This window comes from Centroberyx affinis, unplaced genomic scaffold (assembly GCF_046629955.1).
Source record: "Centroberyx affinis isolate AG114_WGS23_722 - 3 ecotype Tasmania unplaced genomic scaffold, CSIRO-AGI_Caff_v1 ptg006402l_1, whole genome shotgun sequence".
NCBI lineage: Eukaryota > Metazoa > Chordata > Actinopteri > Beryciformes > Berycidae > Centroberyx > Centroberyx affinis.
The window spans coordinates 14,473-37,215 of record NW_027283250.1 but is presented as its reverse complement, the minus strand read 5'-3'; the positions used below and the strand labels follow the sequence as shown (position 1 = coordinate 37,215).

Genomic DNA, 22,743 nt, shown 5'->3' with positions numbered 1-22,743 from the left:
AGGGACAATCACAGACTACAGTGATACTATAATAATTACTGCTACTGATGCACTGGTCATTTCTGTATGGACAAAGATGTTTTCCACAATCAGTTGCATTTCTGCTTGACTGTTGTAAATAGAAAGGATGAGGAAACATAACTCACTGTAGATAACATGAAAAATTCACTAGTGAGATTTCAGATGATTCAAAGATGTAAATGATGCAAGCAGCCAAACTGCCTCGTCACAACCGCAATCAAATGAAAATATCAGTGTATTTAATTTTTTGCGTCATCACACCTCTATTTTACATGATCCATAGGCCATTTCCAACTGTGTGGCTGAGTTGTTATAATTCAGTATATATCCCTTTAATGAAATGTCATGTGATGCTCAGTAGACTTGGAAAGTACATGTTGTGGAGGACACCCCACATTTATGGCTTCCACAAGCCGCACAGAGACAGCAGCTTTTGTTTTTCACTCTCTGAGCTTTGACTAGTCTTGAGTTGCTCCTTGTTTTCCGTCTTGCATGGCTTTTTAGTTCCTGTAGATATTCTTCTGTGGACATACAGAGGCCATCCACAGTGAGTCTCTTTAGAAACACTTGTAGTTGCTTTGAAACTCACAGTGGACAATGCCATGTTCAGCTTTCAGACCCATTTGGACTTCTTTGGTTTGGTTGTGAAGTTGTTGTCAGTACCCAGCTGAAACCCTGTAGTCCCTAAACAGTCAACTTTTCAAGAATTGAAAAAGACTGATTTATATTTCTATAAATATTTCTACATATATTGGACTTTTAACAATACATTATCAATGTTTTGTGTTGATCTCAAGGTCATGAAGCATTTTCTACATGTGGCAGACCATGTAAGATGGCAATGACAGTAGGAAGGCAACATCTGAGGCCAAATATTTCTGCAAGTCACTGATAAGTTAGTCCCTTTTTTTGGACCAACAAGTGTTTGGTGTGATCTTGTCTGTATTCAGCTTTTTCTGTCCATTTAGTCTATTTATTATTCAAATGTTTAATAAGTTTGTGTCCCAGAAAGAGGCGAGATTCACCAAAACTTGGTTTCAGGCTGAAATGTTTGAAAAACCCTTTGATAATCTAATCTAAAATGCCCAAGCATGATACAATGTGTGTATTTCTCTTCAGCAAACAGTGTGAAGGCAGGAACCTAGGCCGAAGATATGCTAACACGTTTCATTACTTTACTGAACAACAGAGAAACTTTTTTCTACTGCTGTGACTTCTCACTCTCTTTCTCCCTCTCCCCCACCCTCTGCTCTGCTAATCATCTATTTATGATTTTCTCTTGATGTCATTTTCCCCACCATATTTTCCCCTCCACTGAATGCTGTGTGTGTGTTTGTGGTTGTATCTGTGTGTCCATACATATTGAAGAACTGATAATGCAGCAGGGCCTTTGAGTGTGCATGAGTGCATGAAAGTGTGCACACACATTTGTGTGTACATGCGTATGTGTTTGTGTGTGTCTGTGTGTGCATGCTTGCCTGTATTCAATACCACTTGATTGTGTGTGTGTGTGTGTCTGCAAGTGTGTGGTTACATTTAAGTGTGTGTGTGTTTGTGTGTGTGGGGGAAAAACCCCTCAGTTTGTCTGGGGTATGAATGCCTCGAGGTTTTTCTCGTCTAAACCCTGCAGGGTAACAGCTTAGGCATGTTTACAACAGGGGGAAAGTGGGGAGCTACGTATAGATTAAGGGGTGAGGCAGCAAAGTTTCCAGAGAAGGACTCTATAATTAACTCCTATTTGTCAAATGGCAGTCCAATCACGTCAACTGGTCTGGGTACGAGACACGGTTCAGTCGTGGCTAAATGCGGAAGATTGGAGTTAAAAAATTTACAAGAGCAGCGTTTCTGAAAGTTCAACATTGCAGTGTAGTGGTTGTATATTTTAATGAGCATGGGTCCCATGCATAAGACTTACTTTGGGTCAAAAAATAAAAACATTTAAAAACCTCTGTGCAAGAGGGTTGGGGAGTAATAATCATTTGTTACAATCATTCAATCATCCAAGGAGCAATGCTTTTCAATGATGTGATCATACCCACAAACCTGATTTGACACATGCTTGAAATAGCTGTTCATCACAGTGACAGGGTAAATTGCTGTAGCTAATTGCTAAAGCTAAATTATTATAGCAACATGCTTTCATGCAATTACAGTGTTATGAGTTCTTATGCTTTGGATGGAAGTGTACAAGCAGAAGAAGAGAGTGTACCTTGCTGGCATGCTTTTCTATTTTCTGTGTGTCTAGATATCTATATATGATTTTATGATGACGTGTCAAGGGCAACTGTCACTCACTCGTCTTCCTCCTCTCTTTCTCCCCCACCCTTCTCACCTTCCTTCCTGTCCTTCCGTTACTTCCACCTCTCACCTTTCTCTTTCCCTCTCTTTCTCCCTCTCCTTTTGCCTCTCTCCCTCTATTTCTTTTTCACTCACTTCTCTGTTTCACTTTCTCTCCTTCCTCCTTTTCTCTCCTACTCTCATCCTTCTCCCTTTTTCTCCCTCTCTCACCTTTATCTCACCTTCTCTCACTCCCCACCCCTCTATCCGACACTTCACCTCAACAGCAAGTCATGAAGTTTGTTCTCCGTTGAACTGGGTGTACGGTCTGCACAGGAATACAAGATTACACTGTGGAAAAAGGGAGGAGGGGACCACTTCCCTTCTTAAAGACTCCCTGTGACATCATGAGTGCTCCACCTACAGGGAGCCCAAATATGGACGTGAAGGTGGTCTCCCAGGAGATGGCATTGCTTAGCAACATGCTGGCAGCTTACACCTTCATTGCAGGTAGGTCCATCTGAATACTTGCCATGTGTGTTTGTGTGTGAGTGTGTGTGTTTTTTGTGTGCTTGTGTGTATGTGTGTTTGAGTTGATGATTTGGATAAAAAGTAACTTAGATCCCAGAGAAACAGACTCAGGTCCCAGCTGTTCAATTCCAGTTGTTTGCTGTAGGTTTTTTCAAATTCCCCAAGAGCACTGAGCACGTCACCAAACCGGAAAACAAGTCCCCCAACTTCCGCTCGGAGAATCAGGAAGGGGGTTTCGACCGGTGGCTAGCTGAGCTAGCTGAAAACAACTGAAACGGTGATATAAACTTTTAATCGACGGCGTACTACTGTATTTTCGTTGTAGCTACGTATTTGTGAGGAGCGGAAAATGTTTTCAAGGCGACTGAAGTACCAGCAGCGGAAGAATCCGAACAGCGACTTCTGCTGCGTGCCTTTGTGCACCGTGTCGGGCAAGTTCAACTCCGCTGTGAGTTTCCACCGCTTTCCAAGAGACGAAACTTTAAGAAACATATGGATACGTAATGTGAGACGCGAGTTCCTGATTATGTCGAGGACCACAACGGTCTGTAGCAGACATTTCCTCCCCACAGATATCATTCAGGGCGGGCGGCGGCGCGTGAGAGAGGGAGCAGTGCCCGTGCTGTTCGCCTGGAACAACTATACTCTGCCGGTCCCGCCGCTGCCGGACCCGGCACAGCCACCAGAGGAACAGATGGACGTCGGATTGCTGGTTCAGTGCCACGATTACGCTGCAAGACCAGAACCATCAGCTTTGGACTTAGCATGTGAGAAAATAGAGACGCAGAGGCTGGAGATAGAGGAACTGCGAAAGAAACTGGCGGATGTTGCACTGCAACAGTCGTTTGGCCTGGAGAGGTTCGCAGCATCGGATGATGACATCAGATTTTTTACCAGGTATTTTGTCCCGCAATGTTATGACCTTTTTGCAGACCTAGACCTAGGATCATATTATTATTAGATTATTGAGTGCTGCACTAAGTTACTTCCACTGCCTCCTGGCAAGATCTAGCTATGGGAATAACATTAATAACAAATAACAGTAATGGTTTATGCTTGCTATAAGGCAATAATAATCATTTTGTTACACTCTTAGATTTGCCAGCCACCGCCATCTACAGGCATTTTGGGAAGAGATTGAACCTGCAACCAGCAGAATGGTGCGTCTGTGTACACGACCATCCACTTCCAGAACAACAGCAGCTCCTGACAAGACGGCTGATCCACCTCGCCCGGTAGGCATGTTCACATTACCTCAATATGTTTTGGATGAACATACATTATGGGTTTATCCTAACAGATCTGAGGTCACCTCCAGGCTGGTGCTCCTGCTTTTAGGGAAAAAGATAGCAGTTGACACAGCACAGAACAACTGAGGCTATGATTATCATCATTACCATTGTCATCATAAATGGTACAAACAATTCAATCATCATCATAGCCTGGTCACATCATACATGCACAGTATCATTTTGATTAGACTGAATGATATACTAGATCCATTTGTGCTACAGGCCTAACTGAGTGACAAGTATGGGAGTTGGAACAAATAGATTTGGGCAGTGGTGGAAGAAGTACTCTGATCCTTTACTTAAGTAAAAGTACCAATACAGCAATGTAAAAATACTCCATTACAAGTAAAAGTCCTGCATGAAAAATCCTACTTAAGTAAAAGTACATAAGTATTAGCAGCAAAATGTAGTTAAAGTATTAAAGTAAAAGTAGTGGTTTGGTCCCTCTGACTGATATTTTATTATATATGACATCATTAGATTATTAATACTGAAGCATCAGTGTGTAAGCAGCATGTTACTGTTGTAGCTGCTGGAGGTGGAGCTAGTTTGAGCTACTTTATAAACAGTTAGCTAGTTTAGTCCAGTGGTTCCCAACCTCGGGGTCGGGCCCTCCAAAGGGTCACCAGATAAATCTGAGGGGTCGTGAGATGATTAATGGGAGAGGAAAGAAGAAAAAACAAAGTTCTGATACACAAATCTGTTTTCAGTTTTTGCACTTTTTCTCTAATCTTTGATTTTTGCTGAAATATTGGATCATTTGAACATTTATTGAAATGAAACCATGTGAGGTTTAGAGTGAAAAATCACCATTTGGTGGAGCTGTTAACAACTCATAGACATCTGAAATGTGACCCCGACTACACACTGCTGACGTCAAAAGCCAAAAAGGTTGGAAACCACTGGTTTAATCTTTAACAATGTGTTGTATTTTAAAAGCTTGTTATATTATCCATTGTGTCAATGGATCTCCATCTGAAAAGTAACTAAAGCTGTCAAATAAATGTAGTGGAGTAGAAAGTACAATATTTCCCTCTAAAATGTAGTGGAGTGGAAGTATAAAGTAGCATCAAATGGAAATACTCAAGTAAAGTACAAGTATCTCAAAATTGTACTTAAGTACAGTACTTGAGTAAATGTACTTAGTTACTTTCCACCACTGGATTTGGGGCTGCTACAGAAACTAGACTACTACCACCAACATGTTACCTGCTACTACAGGCTATCATTTCCATCACCATGATTGGACAAGAATAACACAGGTTATATGTAGTGGAAAAGATAACCGTACTAATATAGGTTCTTCTCCCCACCTGCCCTCCACAGAGCCGCTGCCTTCCGCTGATCGATGGACTGTTTCTGTTTTTGATGTACTTGTCTCTGGGTCTGAAGATTAAAGATCTGGGCCATCGTTTCAGCATCCATCAGTCCACTGTCAGCACGATAATCAACACCTGGGTAAATTTTTTGTACACTTTATTGGGCGCCGTTGGGATATGGATGTCTCCTGAGGCAGTGAGAGCCACTATGCCAAGAGCGTTCCGCAAGCACTCTGACACCCAAATCATCATTGACAGCATGGAGATAAGATGCCAGACGCCTTTCCTCCTGCAGAGTAAGATGTCCTCACAGTATAAATCCCACACTACCCTGAAAGGAATGCTAGGTGTGTCACCCCACGGCGCTGTTACGTTTGTGTCCTCATTGTATCCTGGCTCTGTAAGTGACAAAGAACTGTTCAAGCAATCTGGCATCATCTCTCTTTTGGATAAAGACATGGCTGTCATGGTGGATGAGGGATGCAGAATTGATGACCTGGTGCCCGGCAAAGTTTACGGACTACCTTTTCTCAGTAAAACATCACAGCTGTCTCATGATGAAGTGTTGCTCACTCAGGATATTGCACAGCTGAGGATACATGTGGAGAGCATAAACAGGCGCATCAAAGAGAACAAGCTGTTTGATACGATTATCCCCCTGACCTTTGCTGGCAGTGTTAACCAGCTTTTTACAGTAGCCAGCCTCCTGGCAAACTATCAAAACAAGCCACTAGACGAGGATTGGTAAGGCCATGGCAAAGCCATAAATGATTAATTTGTGGCTTGGGGTCAGGCCTTGGCCTCACTGAGCGAGTCTCTCCTTACATGCTCAGACCCTCACTGCCAAAGCGAACCTAGCATCCCAATAGCCTATCGCTGGTTGTATGTGTTTTATCATTCATGTATATCACTGTATATAGCCTAGTTCAGTGGTTCTCAACATGAGGTCTGGGCACCACCCAGAGGTCCTTGAGGGGGTTCCAGGGGGTCCCTGGTGAATTGTTAAACTTCAGCATTATTTCATTTACAAGAAGTTAACATAATTAGAGAATGTAGAAGAATCACTATTTTGATCATAGTTTCACTGTTATCTCTCTACCTACAATACAGATAGTTATGGAATTCTGGACAAAATCATATCTAAAAATATTAGGGGTCCTTGATATGAAAAAGGTTGAGAATCACTGGCCTAGTTCATGCCACAAAAATGTGTATGCTTGTAATGTTCCTGGAAAAAAAAAAGAAAGTAAAGAAGAAATGAGTTGTATGAGCTGCGGTGTACGATTAGTAGATGCTTTGATCAGCATATGAGAAAAAGTCTTTACTTATCTGGTGTGCGATTATGTATGTAGTAAAAATATGTAGTATGAAATCACAAACCATGTATATAATACAATGTATGGAATCAGAAAACATGTCATTTATACAGTGAGTAGCCTAATAAATTGTATGTAAAATACTTTATTGTGTACACATTGTTTTTCCTTGTATATGCATAACAATCAAAGCTTCTAACAAAAAAACAGCCAAAGCTTCTCCTATTAGCAACACCTCCAACTGGCAAAACCTTTTGGAAACAGACATGCAGGTACTTCTGCATGTAGGCCTACACATTCAAGTACAGTGGGGGCGGCAGTCAGAACATTTCCCATACTGCCTGTGGCTGTGTAACCCTGTATGATTAAGTAATTACACAAATAGCAGCTCACCAGCTCACCTGATTCCTCCTCCTGTGAGTCAGTTGGGGGTCGGTCTGGTGGTGGCCATTTTGTTTATTGGCCCTGGCTTCACTCCCTGGCAAACAAGACAAATAAATAACATACAAATCTCAACAAGAGACAAGAAAATGAAAAAAGGCAAAACAACCAAAACCCTAGTCAGACGAAGTATGTGTGACATTTTATATACAATTACCTATGTCCAGATGATAAGAATGCAAAATTGCATTCAATCACACACCTTACTATGTTCCAGGCCTTTATATGTTTGACTCTGGCAAACAAATGTCTGTTTAAGTTATACTTAAGTAAATGATAGTAAAAAGACTTAATAGCTTACAATGCAGTTGTCCCTTTTTTTATACATAAATATGAGGTGTTATGATATGCATCTCATCTGAAACACTTATTGCTGTTCTAGGTTTGTGCCATTGCTGCTCTGCCTCAGTGCAGGTGTGGACAGACAGAGAGCACAATCTGCACATTCAGCACTGAATAGTGTGCTGTTTGATACAGCAAAGCAACTGTGTGTCTACCACCAGCTATACATGAGCACCGATGTGATATGAGGACGGCTGGGGCAGAATCCTGAAGCACTACCTGTATAAAAGTACATATAGAGAAGATTTTACAAACATTGACGCTGAGTAGTTTGAGTTTGAGTGTGGATAATGAGATAATTATGTGTTTTCTTTTGCAATTTTATGACTTTTTTATTTTGTTTTGCTCTCACGTGTCTCTTGAAAACAAGATCCCCATATCAGTGAGATTACCTGTTCAAATGAAGGATACATGAACATCATGATACTCTAAGGCACTTGAATTAAAGTCCCCCCCCCCCCCTCTCTCTGTCTCTCTCTCTCCCTTACCCCTCTCTCTCTCTGTCTCTCTCTCCCTCCCTCTGTCTCTGTTTGTCTCTCTCCCTCCCTCTCTCTGTCTCTCTCTCTGTCTCTCAGACCAACCAGAGAGGACAGCATTGGTGTTTCTGGGTGGCGTGTGTGTCGGCCTTTTCATCACACTCTGCGCCATCGTCTTCCAAATACACTGTCGAGCAGACTGCCACTATGGCAACAGTCAGCGTCCTCAGCATCGTCGTGGCAACAGGCATCATCATCACCACCGCCACTGTCCCCGCCATCAACCCAGTGACAGTAACCCAGACAACATGGCTGTTGTTGCCTGTGGAGGGGAGGGGCCAGGCGGGGACAGCGAATCAGAGGAATGGGATGATACGTCAGACATGTCGGCACGGCGACGGAGACGCTTTGAGAGAGCTCTGTTGCACACCACTGTCTTCACATCAGCTGAGGGTATCTCACACACACACACACACACACACACACACACATGCACATACACACATAGTTATACATATGAAGATTTTGATTACAAACACGGTATCCACCAGATGAAAACAGTGAAACCTAATCTTGCAAATGATTGATGATGCTTAATGATGGTAACACTGTATATATTTTTAGAGATATTTAATGATGGCTTCAGGTAATGATCTTTTCCCCAAAATGGATATATAGCATTTTGGAATAGAAAACTTCATACATTGCACATTAAAGGTAATACCAACATGGTTGTAAGTAACTTCTGAACATCCCCTACAAAAGTCGTACATCCAGAATATTACCGGTCATAATAGAAAATGTTGAAAACAGCACAGTCACTGTGATAAAGATGAAAGAGTTAACTAACTAACATTGTTGAATTTCAGCTGTCTTCACCATTTGAGTGAATGAGTGTGGAGCTATATACCTTGACATAACAGCAAACACTACAAACAAACAATAATAATAATAGTAATGATAACTATTTATATTGCACTTTTGAAAACAAAGTTACAAAGTGTATCACAGAGACAAGGAAATAATAAAATCAAAAGCAGAGAATAAAACAGAAAAAAAGCAGAGCCAAAAAAAGAGCAATAAAAGCCACAATATGTGAGAGAAATTGTTATGAAAAGGCTTCTCTATAAAAGAAGGTTTTAAGCAGGGATCTACAAGATGATACAGACTCAGGCAGGCTGCTCCAAAGCATGCTGGAACAAATAAATGGAGGTTAATAATGTGTCAGTGCACCTTCCTTTAAACACACTCACAAATGCAAATGCTCTCTATTTATCTCTATAAACATCATTCTTTGTCAGACACACACACACACACACACACACACACAGACACACACACACACACATGCACACACACACTATAATAGAATGTCCTTTCAATATTGGTGTGCTGTTTGATGGTAATGTGAACGGATTTCTTCTCTTTCTGTGTGTGTGTGTGTGTGTGTCTGTGTGTGTGTGTGTGTGTGTGTGTGTGTAGAGCTGGACCGGGCCCAGCGGCTAGAAGACAGAGAGAGGATTCTCCGTGAGATCTGGATGAACGGACAACCAGACATCAGCACAGTCACCCAGAGCCTCAACAGATATTACTGACAGATAGCCAAACAGATAGATAGACAGACAGACTGACAGAGAGATAGACAGACAGATAGACAGATAGATAGACAGACAGACAGACAGACAGACAGACAGACAGATAGATAGACAGATAGATAGATAGACAGGCTAATAGAAAGACTGATGGATAGATGAACAGGCAGATGCATAAGTCGGTGACGGATGAATAAATAAGTAGACAGAGGCAAGATAACAGTATGGTAGGCAGATAAAACGGTGGACAGACAGTTAAACCATCAGCTAGCTTGATAGATACATTGATAAATACACTGACTAAACAGAGACAGACAGATAGAAACTGTTACTGACAGCAGTGCCTTGAGCACAGTTCACTGCACTGAGTAAACAAGGAAAGGATCCGAGTTGTGCTGGGTCAATCCTCTAATACAGGATGGCACTGACATGTTTGGAAAAACTGAGCTGAGGATGCAATGGAGAAATCTCTCTTTCACTCTGTGTGAGAGAGATTTCTTCAATCGTTTTTCCACAAATTCAAGAGATCTGAAACTCTACCTGGAAACCTACAATGTCTTACAATGTGCAACTGCTGTCAAAAAATAGTCCAAGGCTACATGTGCTTTTTTATAACCTTTTTAATCATAAATTTTTAACGGGTACTTTTGAGAGACGAGGAGGAAGTGGAGGAGGGGGGGGGGGGCTTCCTGGTGGCTTCGTCCTGCAGCACATTGAGTTGCTTTGACTTGTGCCATTTTGCATCCCCACATGAATCGAACTGAATGCCAATGATAAGAAATGTGAGCTGTGGCATCAAGAATAATGTAACAAGTCTGTTGCTTTAGTCTGTTTGGTGGGATGCTGTGGGTGTTTTTCGCACACTTGGAAACATTTCTATTGTTTTCATTGCACTAGGCCAGGAGAGTCAATCACCGTGTTTGAGAGGATCATGCTGGGTTTCATATTTCGACCCAGTTGTTAATGAGCTGAAATTGATAATAAAATTTCATTCCAGGCTTTTATGAAAGCTGTCTGCTGTACATAATGTTGAGTGATTTTCTTGATCAATGTAAAAAATAATAGCTCACATTTTTATTTGATAATAAAACAGTTTTTGAATGTCTCATCGATTAATTCTTGTGGTTGACTGGAAAAACATATCTGACAGTGAGGCTCTATGTGTGAGATGTATCTTCCCCTCTATAAGGCAGAACATGCATTGAACAGTGTCATCATGGACTGTACCAGGAGCCCGGACATAAACATTTAATATTGAATTTTATCAATTGCAGCCCCAATATATTTTAATGTGAGGATGAGGGTGAAATTTCAATTGACCCCCTACCACCTACCTTAAAAATGACTGCCCACTGAATATTAAACATGTACAGCTGCGCATATTACTTGCTTGGTATAAAAAACATTGACAAGATTATTATAAAATGTCGTGTGTGTGTGTGTGATACACCCACATTTCACTATTCCTTCTTCCCAGATCCTCTTAATGTTTATAAATTATTCAGCTCTGGACAATAAGTGTTGTTTGCATTTAGATGACAGAGTTCTATTGGTAAATGGTTCATCTGATTATGGACATTGATATCCACTAATAGCATCTGTGCTTATAGATTATGATAAATACATGATCAAAAGTATTGATACTGATTTATATGAGGAAACAAATAGCTGACAAAGATAAATGTTCAAAAGCAAAGTTCTCAATATTACTATCTTTCTTTTAAAATCTTTTAGATTTTGAGTAAATGACCAATGCTACCAAAATAAATAGAAACATTGCTCTATAAATACTGATCAGTAGGTTCTGATCCTAAAATATTGTATCAGTTGTGTTCTTAGTCACTGTTGTTCTCTCTGAAATGACGGTGCTCATATATCAGGATCTCCAGTGGTCAAATTGTTCAAATTCAGCAAGCTTGGTGGTAAGGAGAAGCAGTGTTTCTACCTGGAAGATTTGAGAGAAATAAGCTTTTCAAGGAAAATAAATGGGATATTTTAACTCATGAAACATGAGACCAAAACTGTATATGTTGCATTCATATTTTTGTTCAGTATATTTTGTGTTATAGTCCAAATCAGGATATTTATTTATATATTTTAAAATGGTAATCTGCGGGATCTTCATGTTTTCTCTTTTGGCAACAACTTTGTTGATAAGTGGTTGTTGCTGTGGTGTTTTTGCACCACACTTTATTTAGAAATCAAACAGTGTCTCCAGTAGTGTTATGTCTTTTTCCTTGGATTTTATGTTGATGATCGGCTATAAAACTGCACTCTCTACACACATTTCCATAATGTTTGTTTTGGTGGCTGCATGTGGTGAAAAGCTTTCCACTGTGAACCCTCATGGTGTTGTTCCTGAGTGACAACAGAAATCCTCTAGTGACATCTAGAGGCGGTGATGGGAAACTGCAGAGAAGTTTGAATGATTTTCTCCAAGTCATCTCCGTTGCATGTTGATGCATCATGTGAAGCTCAAAGGAAAACCAGAAGCTAGAAATCAGATCCACTTCTGTGTGTAAAACATTCCGGGACAACGTTTACACCTAATGATACTTGGATATTGTGGTACAACATAGGGAATTATTCAAATTGCTGCCAACTTTGGGGGAAGTCCAGCCCTCTAATTGAACCAGAGACGAGCAACACATTGCCCTTTATATTGGTGGTGGTGTTGTGTTGGATGGGGGTTAGGGACGGCATAGGTCACACAAATTAAACTTCCAAAACTGTCTTATTTCACTGTAAATACACCATAACCTCAATATTATAAATGTCAGGGTCATTATGCAAAATGTATGAAAAGATCTACTTTCATGTTAAAAAATTATTTCCATCACCTTACTGTTTCCTTATAGACATACAGTAGGCTATATACCAATACTGACCTGTAAATATCTGAATAACCTACGATATTATGACACTAAATAATTTATCTTTTATGTCTCCTTACAGTATGGTTTCAGAATAACAAACCACTATGGTCTTATAATTTAGGATTATAACTGCCTTCTGGAACAAAATATTCACTTTTTATTATCTCATTTGAGTTTCTTTGCAAGTAAACACATCAGTAAGTTGATTAATCAGTTATTTAGGGTAACATACAATACAATGTAAAGCTAGTGATAAATCTCATATGTGAGTACTGCTGCTAAGCATAAAAATGAGAATGTGACCTCCTTTCCTGACATTGTTTTATGTGCTTTGTTGATTTTACAAACAAGTTTTACTAGCAATTGTCACAAAAGCTCCAGTGGTGGTCTAAACAGCAGTTTGTTACAAAACTAAACTAGGGCTGAACAAATTTCAAATTAACTTTGCTTTTAAAAATGGCCAATATGTAAACACAACATGGATTTCTATAGCATACTGCCATTATGCTAGATATGGTTTGCTCTTAATTTCCCTGAGCCCATGCCCACTTGTGTACCCATGAAGCTCACATTTAAATACGGGAGCAATATGTTGGCTGGGCAAAAGAAGGCCTATCCGTGTAACGTTTTTGTATTTCCATGGAGACTTGTAGATTTGCTGTGATATTTGTATAACATCCTTCTAAAGCTGGGTGTAGCATTGCTATAGTTCTTTTTCTGAGGTTTCATCTTTCTTGCTGTTATTTCTATGGCAGGTCTCCCTTTCCCGTCCTGCCCTGTCTACTAACAGCGCTATCGCTTTAACGGGACGGGCGGTGACGTTGGGACGGGGGATAACGGAGCCTAGAAAGCGGGCTGCCGCTGGACCGACTCCCGAACGGGACCGGAACATAGGCCTACATGACATAAACTGTTATCGTTCTAAATCTGAAAGAGACTAGGGTTCCTGTCCGCGATGAGAGACTATTCAGCCACTCCGAGCCGCGGAGGCTCCTGCGTGCCGTGCTGCCAAGTTTGCGTCTTCGCCTTTACCGCATTTCTCCTCGTTGCAGAGAGGACGGCGCGTGAGTTCTACCTGGGACACGCGCACGCGCACGCACACCCACACACACACTAAAATAGACTGTTCTTTCAGTAATTGTGTTAGCCTACTTGATAGTGATGTGATGGGACTCTGAAGATGTGTGCTTGTGTGCATGAGTCTGCGTGTTTTCACATTCTTGTGTGTGTGTGTGTGTGTGTAGCCTACATGCGCGTGCATTTGTGTGTATGTGTGTGAGTGTGTGTGTAGCTGGACAGCGGCTGGAAGAGAGACTCTCCATCATGAGATGGGCCATGTTTTGGATGCCACATTAGTCTGAACATGCATATGATTTAAAAATTAATAATAAACACACAGGCGTGTTTGAGTTTTCACTTAAGCGACTGTCTTGTGTTGTCATGAATAATAGAATTGGACCGGATTCTGCAGCCAGCACAAGTCCGCCTCTTTCCACACTGCTTGTTATGAAATCCTGTCTGCCGCAAAAACTGCAGACTCACGCCGGAGTTCTCGCTCCTTTTCACCAGCTGTGTTGTTCCGCCGCATGTTCCCCGTTTCCTAAAAACAATTCGGAGCCATGTTGTCATATTTCAGCGCCCTTTTTTTTTTGGAGGTGCCTTGAATGGACGCGGGGATGGGCGGACCCCATGATGTGGCCTACCCCGCCCGGCCAGCCCGCCTGTTTGGCAGCTAAAACGGTTCAGATTACATTGAGAGAGGGATGGAGGGAGGCGGGGAGGAACGGAGAGAGTGGTAGAGAGAGAGAGAAGAGAGAGGGGGAAAAGAGAGAGGGAGAGCCGCAGAGCCTCGGGCAGGGCCATGAGATGTGGAGGTTTGTCTGTACAGTTTAGAGAGATGAGGAGAGAGCGTCAGTAGCTTTTTTTTGTCAGTGAGCCTGAAGTGAGACTGGCTGAAGTACAGAATAGAGGTCGGATAGATGACAAAGTGACACAATGGCCCACCTATAGGAACAGCAGTGTAGGCAGGCACACACACACACACACACACACACACACAATGCACTGGCAAACAGCCATAGAGCAAATGCTGTAGTCCTGATAAAGTAGCACTAAGACTGTAAACACTAAACCAAATACTGGATCAATCTATTATTTACACTTAGGGTTGGAGAGTAACAGATTACAATACAAAGAGATTATACTGTTATCTGATCTGAAAAATGCTAAATGTATTATAGTGATTTTGTGCATGATTTATGAAACTGATCTGTGTTTGTGGTTCTGTGAGTGTCTGTGCATGCGTGGTCTATCCATATATGTAGGCCTATATGTGTGTTATGTGTGACCTGTATATGTGTATGTGTGTGTGTGTTTGTGTGTGTGTGTGTGTGTGTGTGTGTGTGTGTGTGTGTGTGTGTGTGTGTGTTCTCTTTCCCCAGTGATCTACTGTTTTGTGTACTATCTGTGGGTCGGCCACAACTACTGCTATGCTCACCTGGCCGGCTTCACCGCACTGTTCCTGCTGCCAGGTGAGATGACAACAATAACACAGATAGATAGATAGATAGATACATAGATGGATGGATAGATAGATAGATAGATAGATAGATAGATAGATAGATAGATAGATAGATAGATAGATAGATATTAATGATAAACCTTAATTATGTAACACTTATCATTATAAAATACACAGAAAAAAGAATAGTAATATATAAAAAGGAGACAAACATTTGAGAGGAGATAAAACAGACACATTGACAAATAGATAGATAGATAGATAGATAGATAGATAGATATTTAATACTTAATTTATTTTTTTCATTCTACCTTTTCCAGGCTGGGGTCCTCAGTGGCTCAGCTATCTGTGGTACCTGTCAGATGGACGCATCCGCATGAAGTCTCTCACCTGGACACACATACTGCACCTGGGTATATTCAAAAGGTACAGTGTGTGTGTGTGTGTGTGTGTGTGTGTGTGTGTATGTGATGGGAGGTGGGGATGGTCAGAATTGATTTAATTCATCAATACAGCTGAAGAATAATTGCCAGTACTAGCAATAATAATTGATTCTGACTTACAGTTTCATAGTACATGACAACCTCACATGTAATGAAGACAAGACCGACTGTATGACAGTAGACTAAACACAATAAACACACTACACGTATGTTTATGTTTGATGAAGTATATGATGATGTATGTGGTTTCTCCCGCTCCCTCCCTTCCCCTCCTCCCTCTGCTGCCTCCCCAGGTTGGGGGAGTGTATGTGTCTGCCAGATGAGGATGTGTACGGTGAGATCATGCAGCAGGCCGATGTGTCTGCCTTACGCCTGTTTGAGGCCTTGGTGGTCACTCTGCCCCAAACGCTGCTGCAGACCTACGTGCTGATCTGTACCGACATCGGACTCAAATCTCCAGGTAGAGAGAGAGGAAGAGAGTGTGGATAGGAAAGTATAGTAAAGTGTGTGTGCAAAGGTGAGAAGGGTGAGAAGGAGTGAGAGCATGTATGTGTGTGTGTGTTTGGAGCAGTTTATTCAAACTCTGGAGCATGAACTCGTTTAGTTTGGTTCGTTTGGGCAGGTGAGAATGATGCCATTGGACTTGGTTGCACATCAAATAACGGCTCTGAGACTTCCTAAAAAAGCAAGTGTCGGCCCTCTTTCAAACAAACTGCACTGCTGTTCGTTGGGAATGAGAACATAATTCAAACCAACTACAGGAACCGACCCCAAAACATGCAGATTTATGGCTATAAGGAGATGGATGTCGACATTTTAGAGCCAGCAGTCACTCATGCTGCCTCGATTCAGCTGTTCCTTTGTGCGTTCTTAACTGGTATGAACAGCAGAGCAAGGAAATTATAGCAAAGAGCGCAGACAAGTCCATCATGCTTAGCTAAAGTCACAGGGACTGGAATTGGATTTGTTTTGACTCCCTGTGGCTAAAATCTCTAGGTGTGATCAGAGCCTAAGATGACACATGAAGAGACACATGTAGTGTAGGTGTAATGCCAGTGAAATGTCTTTCATTTAGGTGTAACATACATGCACCTGCTCCACCCTCCACCCATCCTATTGCTATTGGTCCCAAACGGCCTCAAGATGTCACTGTGATTCATTTGCATTTAGCTGCATCTTGAGTCCGGCCCATTCAAAACCTTGGAGGAAGTATTGAACACATACTGTACCTTGCTGTAATTAGTGGCTGGTGGAAGACAGGTTCTGATGCAATGGCTTCCTCCAGGAGCATATACAAAACACATAGATATAAAATAGACTCAAATAGATTCAACAGTTCAGTTTCATGGAAAACACATCCAAGTCCACCATTCACCCTAATGTGCAAGCACTGTTTCCTGCATCCATGTGGGGCGGGCCAGTGGCGCATATCAGATAAGAGTGATATGCAGATCAAACAGAGCCAACAAAACCAATAACTAGCTTTGTTTGATAAAGCATTGTGGCCTTGTATATCAGGATTTGGATGTTTGGTCCGGATACAGTATGTATTTTCTCTAACTACTGTCACACTGACTGTAAAAATACTCTGTGCTGCCCACAACAGCAAGCAGTATTAGTTTATTTTTATGAATTCACAGACAACCTTGAATATAACTTTAACCTATTTTTCCACCATTTATTTCCTTCAATGTGCATGTGCAACAGCCTTGTAATAGATTTATCTTTCTTAAAATGTATTCATATTTCTTTCTCTCTCTCTCTCTCTCTCTCTCTCTCTCTCTCTCACCCTGCAGCCTCAGTGTGTTTTGTGGTATGTCTCATATCTCTCGCCTGGGCCTTGGTCCTCTATGCCAGAGCCTGTTCTCTCATCAGACCAGGCCACCTGCCCATGACCCCTGCCGCCATTCTCTGTAGACTGCTATGGAGGGTGGGTATACATGCAACCACGAGTGTCTGCATGTGTGTGTGTGTGTGTGTGTGTGTGCCATGTGTGTGTCTTTGTTTATTTGCATATTAATTTAATTCATTACTTTAATTTATTTGTATTCCCTGTATCAAACAGATGTTAGAGCTAAAATGCTTTAATGTGTTTGTATCAAAATATGTATCATATGTATCATATGCCTATGTTTTTCTGAGTGGGTTTTGTGGCTTTGTGTGAGTTTGATGGGTTTTTGCAGTGTGTATGTGTGTGTGTGAGAAGGAGAGATGGAGGGAGAGAGAAACATACCGTGACTAGTATATTTCTCTCTCTCCAGGTCGGCATGCTGGGATCTCGATTTGGCGTTCTCATGCTCTTCACACGTATCTTCAAACAGTGGATCCTGGGTGTGATTGGTGAGTCTCACACTGCCTGTTCAGTTTCTCAGGTTTTATACTGTAAGTTTATGTCCAAATGTGTGTTTATGTATTACAGGTTGAATAATTAGTTGGTTGTGTGTGTGTGTGTGTGTGTGTGTGTCAGGTGTGCACTGGCTGGGTGCGACATTCTGGATGGTGTCTCAGCAGACCAACATCATACGCTCAACCAGTCGATGGAGACTCTTCAACCTTGTACTGGGAGCCGTTCACATCTTCCTCTTCCTCAATGTGAAGGATGGGCCGTCCAGATACCGCATGGCTGGGTTCTACCTGGTATGTGTGTGTGAGTGTGTTATTTCTTCTGTCAGGAGGCAGAGGCATGTGGAATCGCAATCAAGAATTGCTAGCTTGGTAATATCAGTACCATTGATTAGCAAGGAAAAAAGAAGCACAGCGACACACAACATTAGAGTTCAGAAATACTATCTCAAACTCAGAAAAGAAGAAGCTCGCATCAATTTAGCTTTTTTGCAAAGTGCTGAGTATTTGTGAACATTTGGCATGCATGTTTCATTTAGCTTTTACACAAGCTTTACACAAGAGCATTTCAACGTCATTCAGTGTTTTACACAAACAGAAGTTTAAATTAGACCAAGAGACAGGGTATTCCCTTGTTCTTTGAGATAAAAAAGGCTGTCCAACATTTGAATGTGTTTCTGTTCACTCTTCTTCAGGCCATGTTCTTAGAGAATGCTTTTCTTCTTCTGGCCTCCTCCTGGATGTTTACCATGGCATCATGGGATACTGTGGGCATCCCAGCTGCAGTGTTCTGCAGCTTCCTCATTGGTGAGAAACACAACCACAGAATGCATTTAGATAGAGTATACATGCACAAACACAAACACTTTCTCTCTCTTTTTCTCTCTGTTCAGATTTCATCCTCCACAGCTGTTCTTTCTAAGTGAGACTGCCTGTAGAGTCATTTCCTTCTTTTCTTTTAAGATCTAACCACACACACACACGCACGCGCGCACACACACACACACACACACACACACACACATACATCCAGGTTTCCTCCACCCCAAGTCCTTTAAGATTTCACATATGTTTTTCACCTCCTCACCTCCTCTCTCATTCTCTTTCTTTCTCTCTTCCATCTGCGTCTCCTCCTCTCTCTAGGAGTGATAGCGTTGGTCCTGTACTACCGTTTCCTCCACCCCAAGTCCTTTGAGATCTTCCAGAGTATTCGTCACAGGGGGATTGGTGGAGCTTGCACGGAACGGGGATCTACACTGTCACTGGAGGAGAAAGCCACACCCACCTTCCATCGCCATGCAACACTGTCTGGTGTGTGGCTGTTGTAAAGGTTTATCTATTTAGTGAGCTTTGTGTATACAGTACCAATTTAAGATGATGATGATGATTGTTGTTGTTATTATCCTAAGCAGGAGGCGGGACCCTTATGGACCTCCCTCACCAATGGGAGGGCTGGAAGCACCACCACTGGCTGCTGATTCGCTTAGCCCTAAAGACGGGGGATGTAGCGAATATCTGCTCCGCCTACGGCGAGGGAGGGCTGGCTGGACTGATGGGTCTGGACGAAGACATTATTTACTCACCTGACCTTCCTCATGTTCCCCAGGTTAGCTGCTGTGTTCCCCCTGTTGTTGAATATGCAGAGAAGAGCTACTGGTTTCAATAGTGAGATTTACTGTCATCTGATCTTTTAGGAAAAAAGCTAAATTTCATTAGTATTGGTTTCAGTGGAGAGATTTATTGTCACATTATCTAATGCTGTTTCTGGTAGTAAATACTGGCATGCAGCCTATGTGTGATATTTTTGGAGATTAAAGTGGATGCTTGTTCTTCTTATTCTGATTTGTCAGGTCCCACATGTTCCACCACAGGCTCCTATGATTTCACCACCAGCTCCTCAACCAGCTCCACCACAGGTGACCCAGGTTCCACAGGTGAGATCTTTGTTTGATTTAACCTTAATTTAACCAGGCGAGTCACTTAACAACAAATCCTTATTTCATATGCCTGTTCAAATCGTTAAATGAACAGTGTAGGGAAGCAAGGAGAGAGATTAAGTAGCACAGTATGAGGATGTGATTCAAACCCATGTAGCAAATATCAGCAGACTCAGCCACCAGGATGCCTACTGAAAGGTTACATCTGTCTTCCAGTTTGTCTGTCTGCCAGTATACTTTCCTCTTTCTTTCTCTCTCTCTCTCTCTCTCTCTCTCTATCTCTGCTCTTCTATCCCTCCCTCAAAGCTGACCTGCTGACCTGTTTCTCCCCCAGGTGAGAGAGGTAGCTCCTCCAGCAAAGCCAGCTCTCAGCACTGTGGTGGCCAGACCGGTGAGGCAGACTCCTCCCACAACCATCCAGAGAGTGCACACGCCTCCGGAGCTCATCCCAGTCCAGGAGGTCATCCTTGAAGAGACTGGAGAGGAAGAGTCCAGCGCTCCGCCCTCAGAGGATAAAGGTCAGGACAGCACACATACACACACTCACATGCCAACACATACTACGATAAGTGCAAGATAAGCATAATAACAAGTAATCAGGGATGAAGTTACCCTTGATCTTGGCATTTGACTGCCATAACTTTTTCAATCACCCAACGTTAAATCCAATGTGATTTCATTCTCAAAGGTGACGATGAGTTTCAGAGTGCTGCTTACGGCTCGCCCACACCCTCGTCTCCTCGGCAACCAGGAAGCCTCCGCCACATCGACAGCAATGGCGCGACCCTGACCGAGGCCTCGTCCTCCGTGGGCTCCCTGGACATCAAGACTCCCGGCTGGTCTCCTGAACGACGGTCCCCTCTCCTGATTGGTTCCCCTGAGAAAAACCCAGCCAATCCCGGAGAATCCAACACCACGCTGTATTTCAGCGCTGAGGCCCAGTCTCCCTCTAGTGGGAGCTATCTGGGCTGGGGCTCCGAGCTGTCGCCCATCTCCAGCTACCGAAGCCCCTACCGGATCAGGGAGGCTCGTTTCATCACATCCACCCCACGACCGGAGTCCCGTGCCGGCGCAGAGAGCCCCGGCCTGGCCCCCGTTGTCATCATCCCTGCCACTCCTGGTACAACGCCAGGCACTACGCCCGGTGGTACGCCTGGCGGCACTACCCCTGTTGCTTCTACTCCTGTTTCTTCTACTCCTGGTGCTTCTACTCCTGGTGCTGCTACACCCGGCACCCCGATCACCCCGATCACCCCGATCACGCCGATCACCCCGATCACCCCGCTCACTCCTGTCATCTCCCACGCTCGCAAACAGATGGTCCAGTTTGTGGATTACAGAGAGAGGGCGGTGTAAAGAGGGTGGGTGTAAAGGGAAGGGAAATGCTGGCTGGGGAATGATGTTAAAGCCCTTTTCAGTTTAGTTAGTCCATCCATTGAGGATATACATTAATTGACTTGGGGAATGCTTGGTGGGGAGTTTGGGTCCTTTTCAGCTCATTTCAGTCGAATCAGTCGGTTAAAGTATCTAAAAACTAATATACCTGAGCAAAATTTTTTGTGTCTTTTTGTTTATCAATTCAGTATAACCAGTTGATGAAAGAAAATACACTATGCAGTATGGATTCATATTGACAGAAAATTAAATCTTGGTTACTCATCAAAGGAAACACTTGATAGAGAGAATAGAATTCACAGGTGCTGTAGAATGTAGGGCTAAAGGTGGCCGTCACTTTCATCTGACAGTTATTCAGAAAAACGCTTTAAACTAGAAACTAATAACAGAATCTGATGCTGTATCAGGCCTTGTGGCCTATTCAGGCTCAGGCTACCATTGGGGAAATTCACCAGAAAACACAACCAAATCGCACACAAGTACAAGTCGTAAACCCAGAGATCTGTGGGTTATGAAACCACAAAACATAAACATTTAATCGCATAAATCAGCTGGCCAAATAGACACCCTGCACTCCCCATGTGTGAATGAGGTGGCCATGACCAGGGGGCAGTTTAATGAGAAATAAACAGGAACGGGGTCTCTCTTGCTGATAGAAAATCCAATCAGTTCCACTTGCTAATTATAGATTTTGTTAAGAAAGAAAGACCTGACCTCCCCACCACTGTTCTTGTTAAAACTGAACAAATAACACAGTGACTTTGTGGTAAATGAACCAGTTTACAGTGACCACAAAATACAATCTGCCAGGGTGCTGTGCAAGATCTGTCATAATGCCACTTGCCAATGCCAATTCGTCTGGCACAATTTAACCAATTATCTACAAAATGCAAATATAAGAAATTGTATGCAAAATGCAAATCAAAATGTACATTCAAAATTATTGAGATAATTTTACTTGCAAACGCTTATTATTATTTTTGCAAAACCAATAGATGATGTTGAGCATCCTGTCCAGTTATTCAGCCAGCCAGTCATGTATCCGCCAGTCCGTCAGTCAGTCAGTCCGTCAGTCCGTCAGTCCGTCAGTCACTGTAAGTATATGGTGGGTGTACACACACGTTACTGTCATGCCCTCAAAGCACTAATACACAAATATAGACAGAATTATTTTTTGCGATCTGTAGAATGGCAAAATCTTTTTGTTGATGGCTATCTTTATTTTCATGTTTGATGGAAATAGTTTTATAGCCTTTTCTTTGCTGTTTGTAACTGCAATAATCAGTTGGCACTTTAGAGCAGAAAGGTAGGCCTACAGCTAAAGAGAAGTTGATGTTAGCCACCAGAGTAGCTGTGGTGTGATCTGTGTTCTGTAGACCTGTATACTATCATGCTACTATATCACAATATGTGCATTTATCAAAGGGCAATCAAGCAATATTCATCATAAAGAGAATATCAATTGATGTTTTTTTATTCAATGCTTTTTAGGCTAATATTCTTTTTATTTAATTTGTTTACGGTCTCTTTACACCTAGTTTAGTGAACCCATCAGATATTTGGTACCAGACCAGTCATTTATATATGTTTGTTATGAATTTGTCCATGACCTGCAGAAATT

General features: G+C 42.2%; 2 protein-coding genes across 2 annotated transcripts; both read left to right on the top strand.

Moving 5' to 3' along the window:
* The first annotated feature begins 2,759 nt into the window (after window positions 1-2,759).
* LOC139638486 (protein eva-1 homolog A-like) lies at window positions 2,760-9,939 on the top strand. The gene is made up of 4 exons (XM_071512629.1): window positions 2,760-2,808; window positions 8,115-8,309; window positions 8,358-8,468; window positions 9,498-9,939. The coding sequence occupies exons 1-4, from the start codon at window positions 2,763-2,765 to the stop codon at window positions 9,608-9,610; spliced, it is 465 nt and encodes a 154-aa protein (XP_071368730.1). The 5' UTR covers window positions 2,760-2,762; the 3' UTR covers window positions 9,611-9,939.
* A 3,343-nt stretch (window positions 9,940-13,282) lies between these two features.
* Window positions 13,283-21,083, top strand: LOC139638487 (XK-related protein 5-like). The gene is made up of 13 exons (XM_071512630.1): window positions 13,283-13,547; window positions 14,925-15,014; window positions 15,325-15,430; window positions 15,741-15,907; window positions 17,244-17,377; window positions 17,709-17,787; window positions 17,915-18,084; window positions 18,486-18,597; window positions 18,934-19,101; window positions 19,203-19,396; window positions 19,641-19,724; window positions 20,062-20,245; window positions 20,416-21,083. Exons 1-13 carry the CDS (start codon window positions 13,439-13,441, stop codon window positions 21,081-21,083), a joined length of 2,265 nt encoding a protein of 754 aa, XP_071368731.1. The 5' UTR covers window positions 13,283-13,438.
* Window positions 21,084-22,743: the final 1,660 nt, after the last annotated feature.

Excerpts from the sequence above, each read along its gene's own strand:
- LOC139638486 (XM_071512629.1), top strand. The coding sequence starts at position 2,763 with ATGGCATTGCTTAGCAACATGCTGGCAGCTTACACCTTCATTGCAG. Across the intron at positions 2,809-8,114 it reads AGCTTACACCTTCATTGCAG|ACCAACCAGAGAGGACAGCA; the intron begins GTAGGTCCATCT and ends TCTGTCTCTCAG. Across the intron at positions 8,310-8,357 it reads CCGCCATCAACCCAGTGACA|GCGGGGACAGCGAATCAGAG; the intron begins GTAACCCAGACA and ends GGGAGGGGCCAG.
- LOC139638487 (XM_071512630.1), top strand. The coding sequence starts at position 13,439 with ATGAGAGACTATTCAGCCACTCCGAGCCGCGGAGGCTCCTGCGTGCCG. Across the intron at positions 15,431-15,740 it reads CACCTGGGTATATTCAAAAG|GTTGGGGGAGTGTATGTGTC; the intron begins GTACAGTGTGTG and ends CTGCCTCCCCAG. Across the intron at positions 17,378-17,708 it reads TCTGTAGACTGCTATGGAGG|GTCGGCATGCTGGGATCTCG; the intron begins GTGGGTATACAT and ends CTCTCTCTCCAG.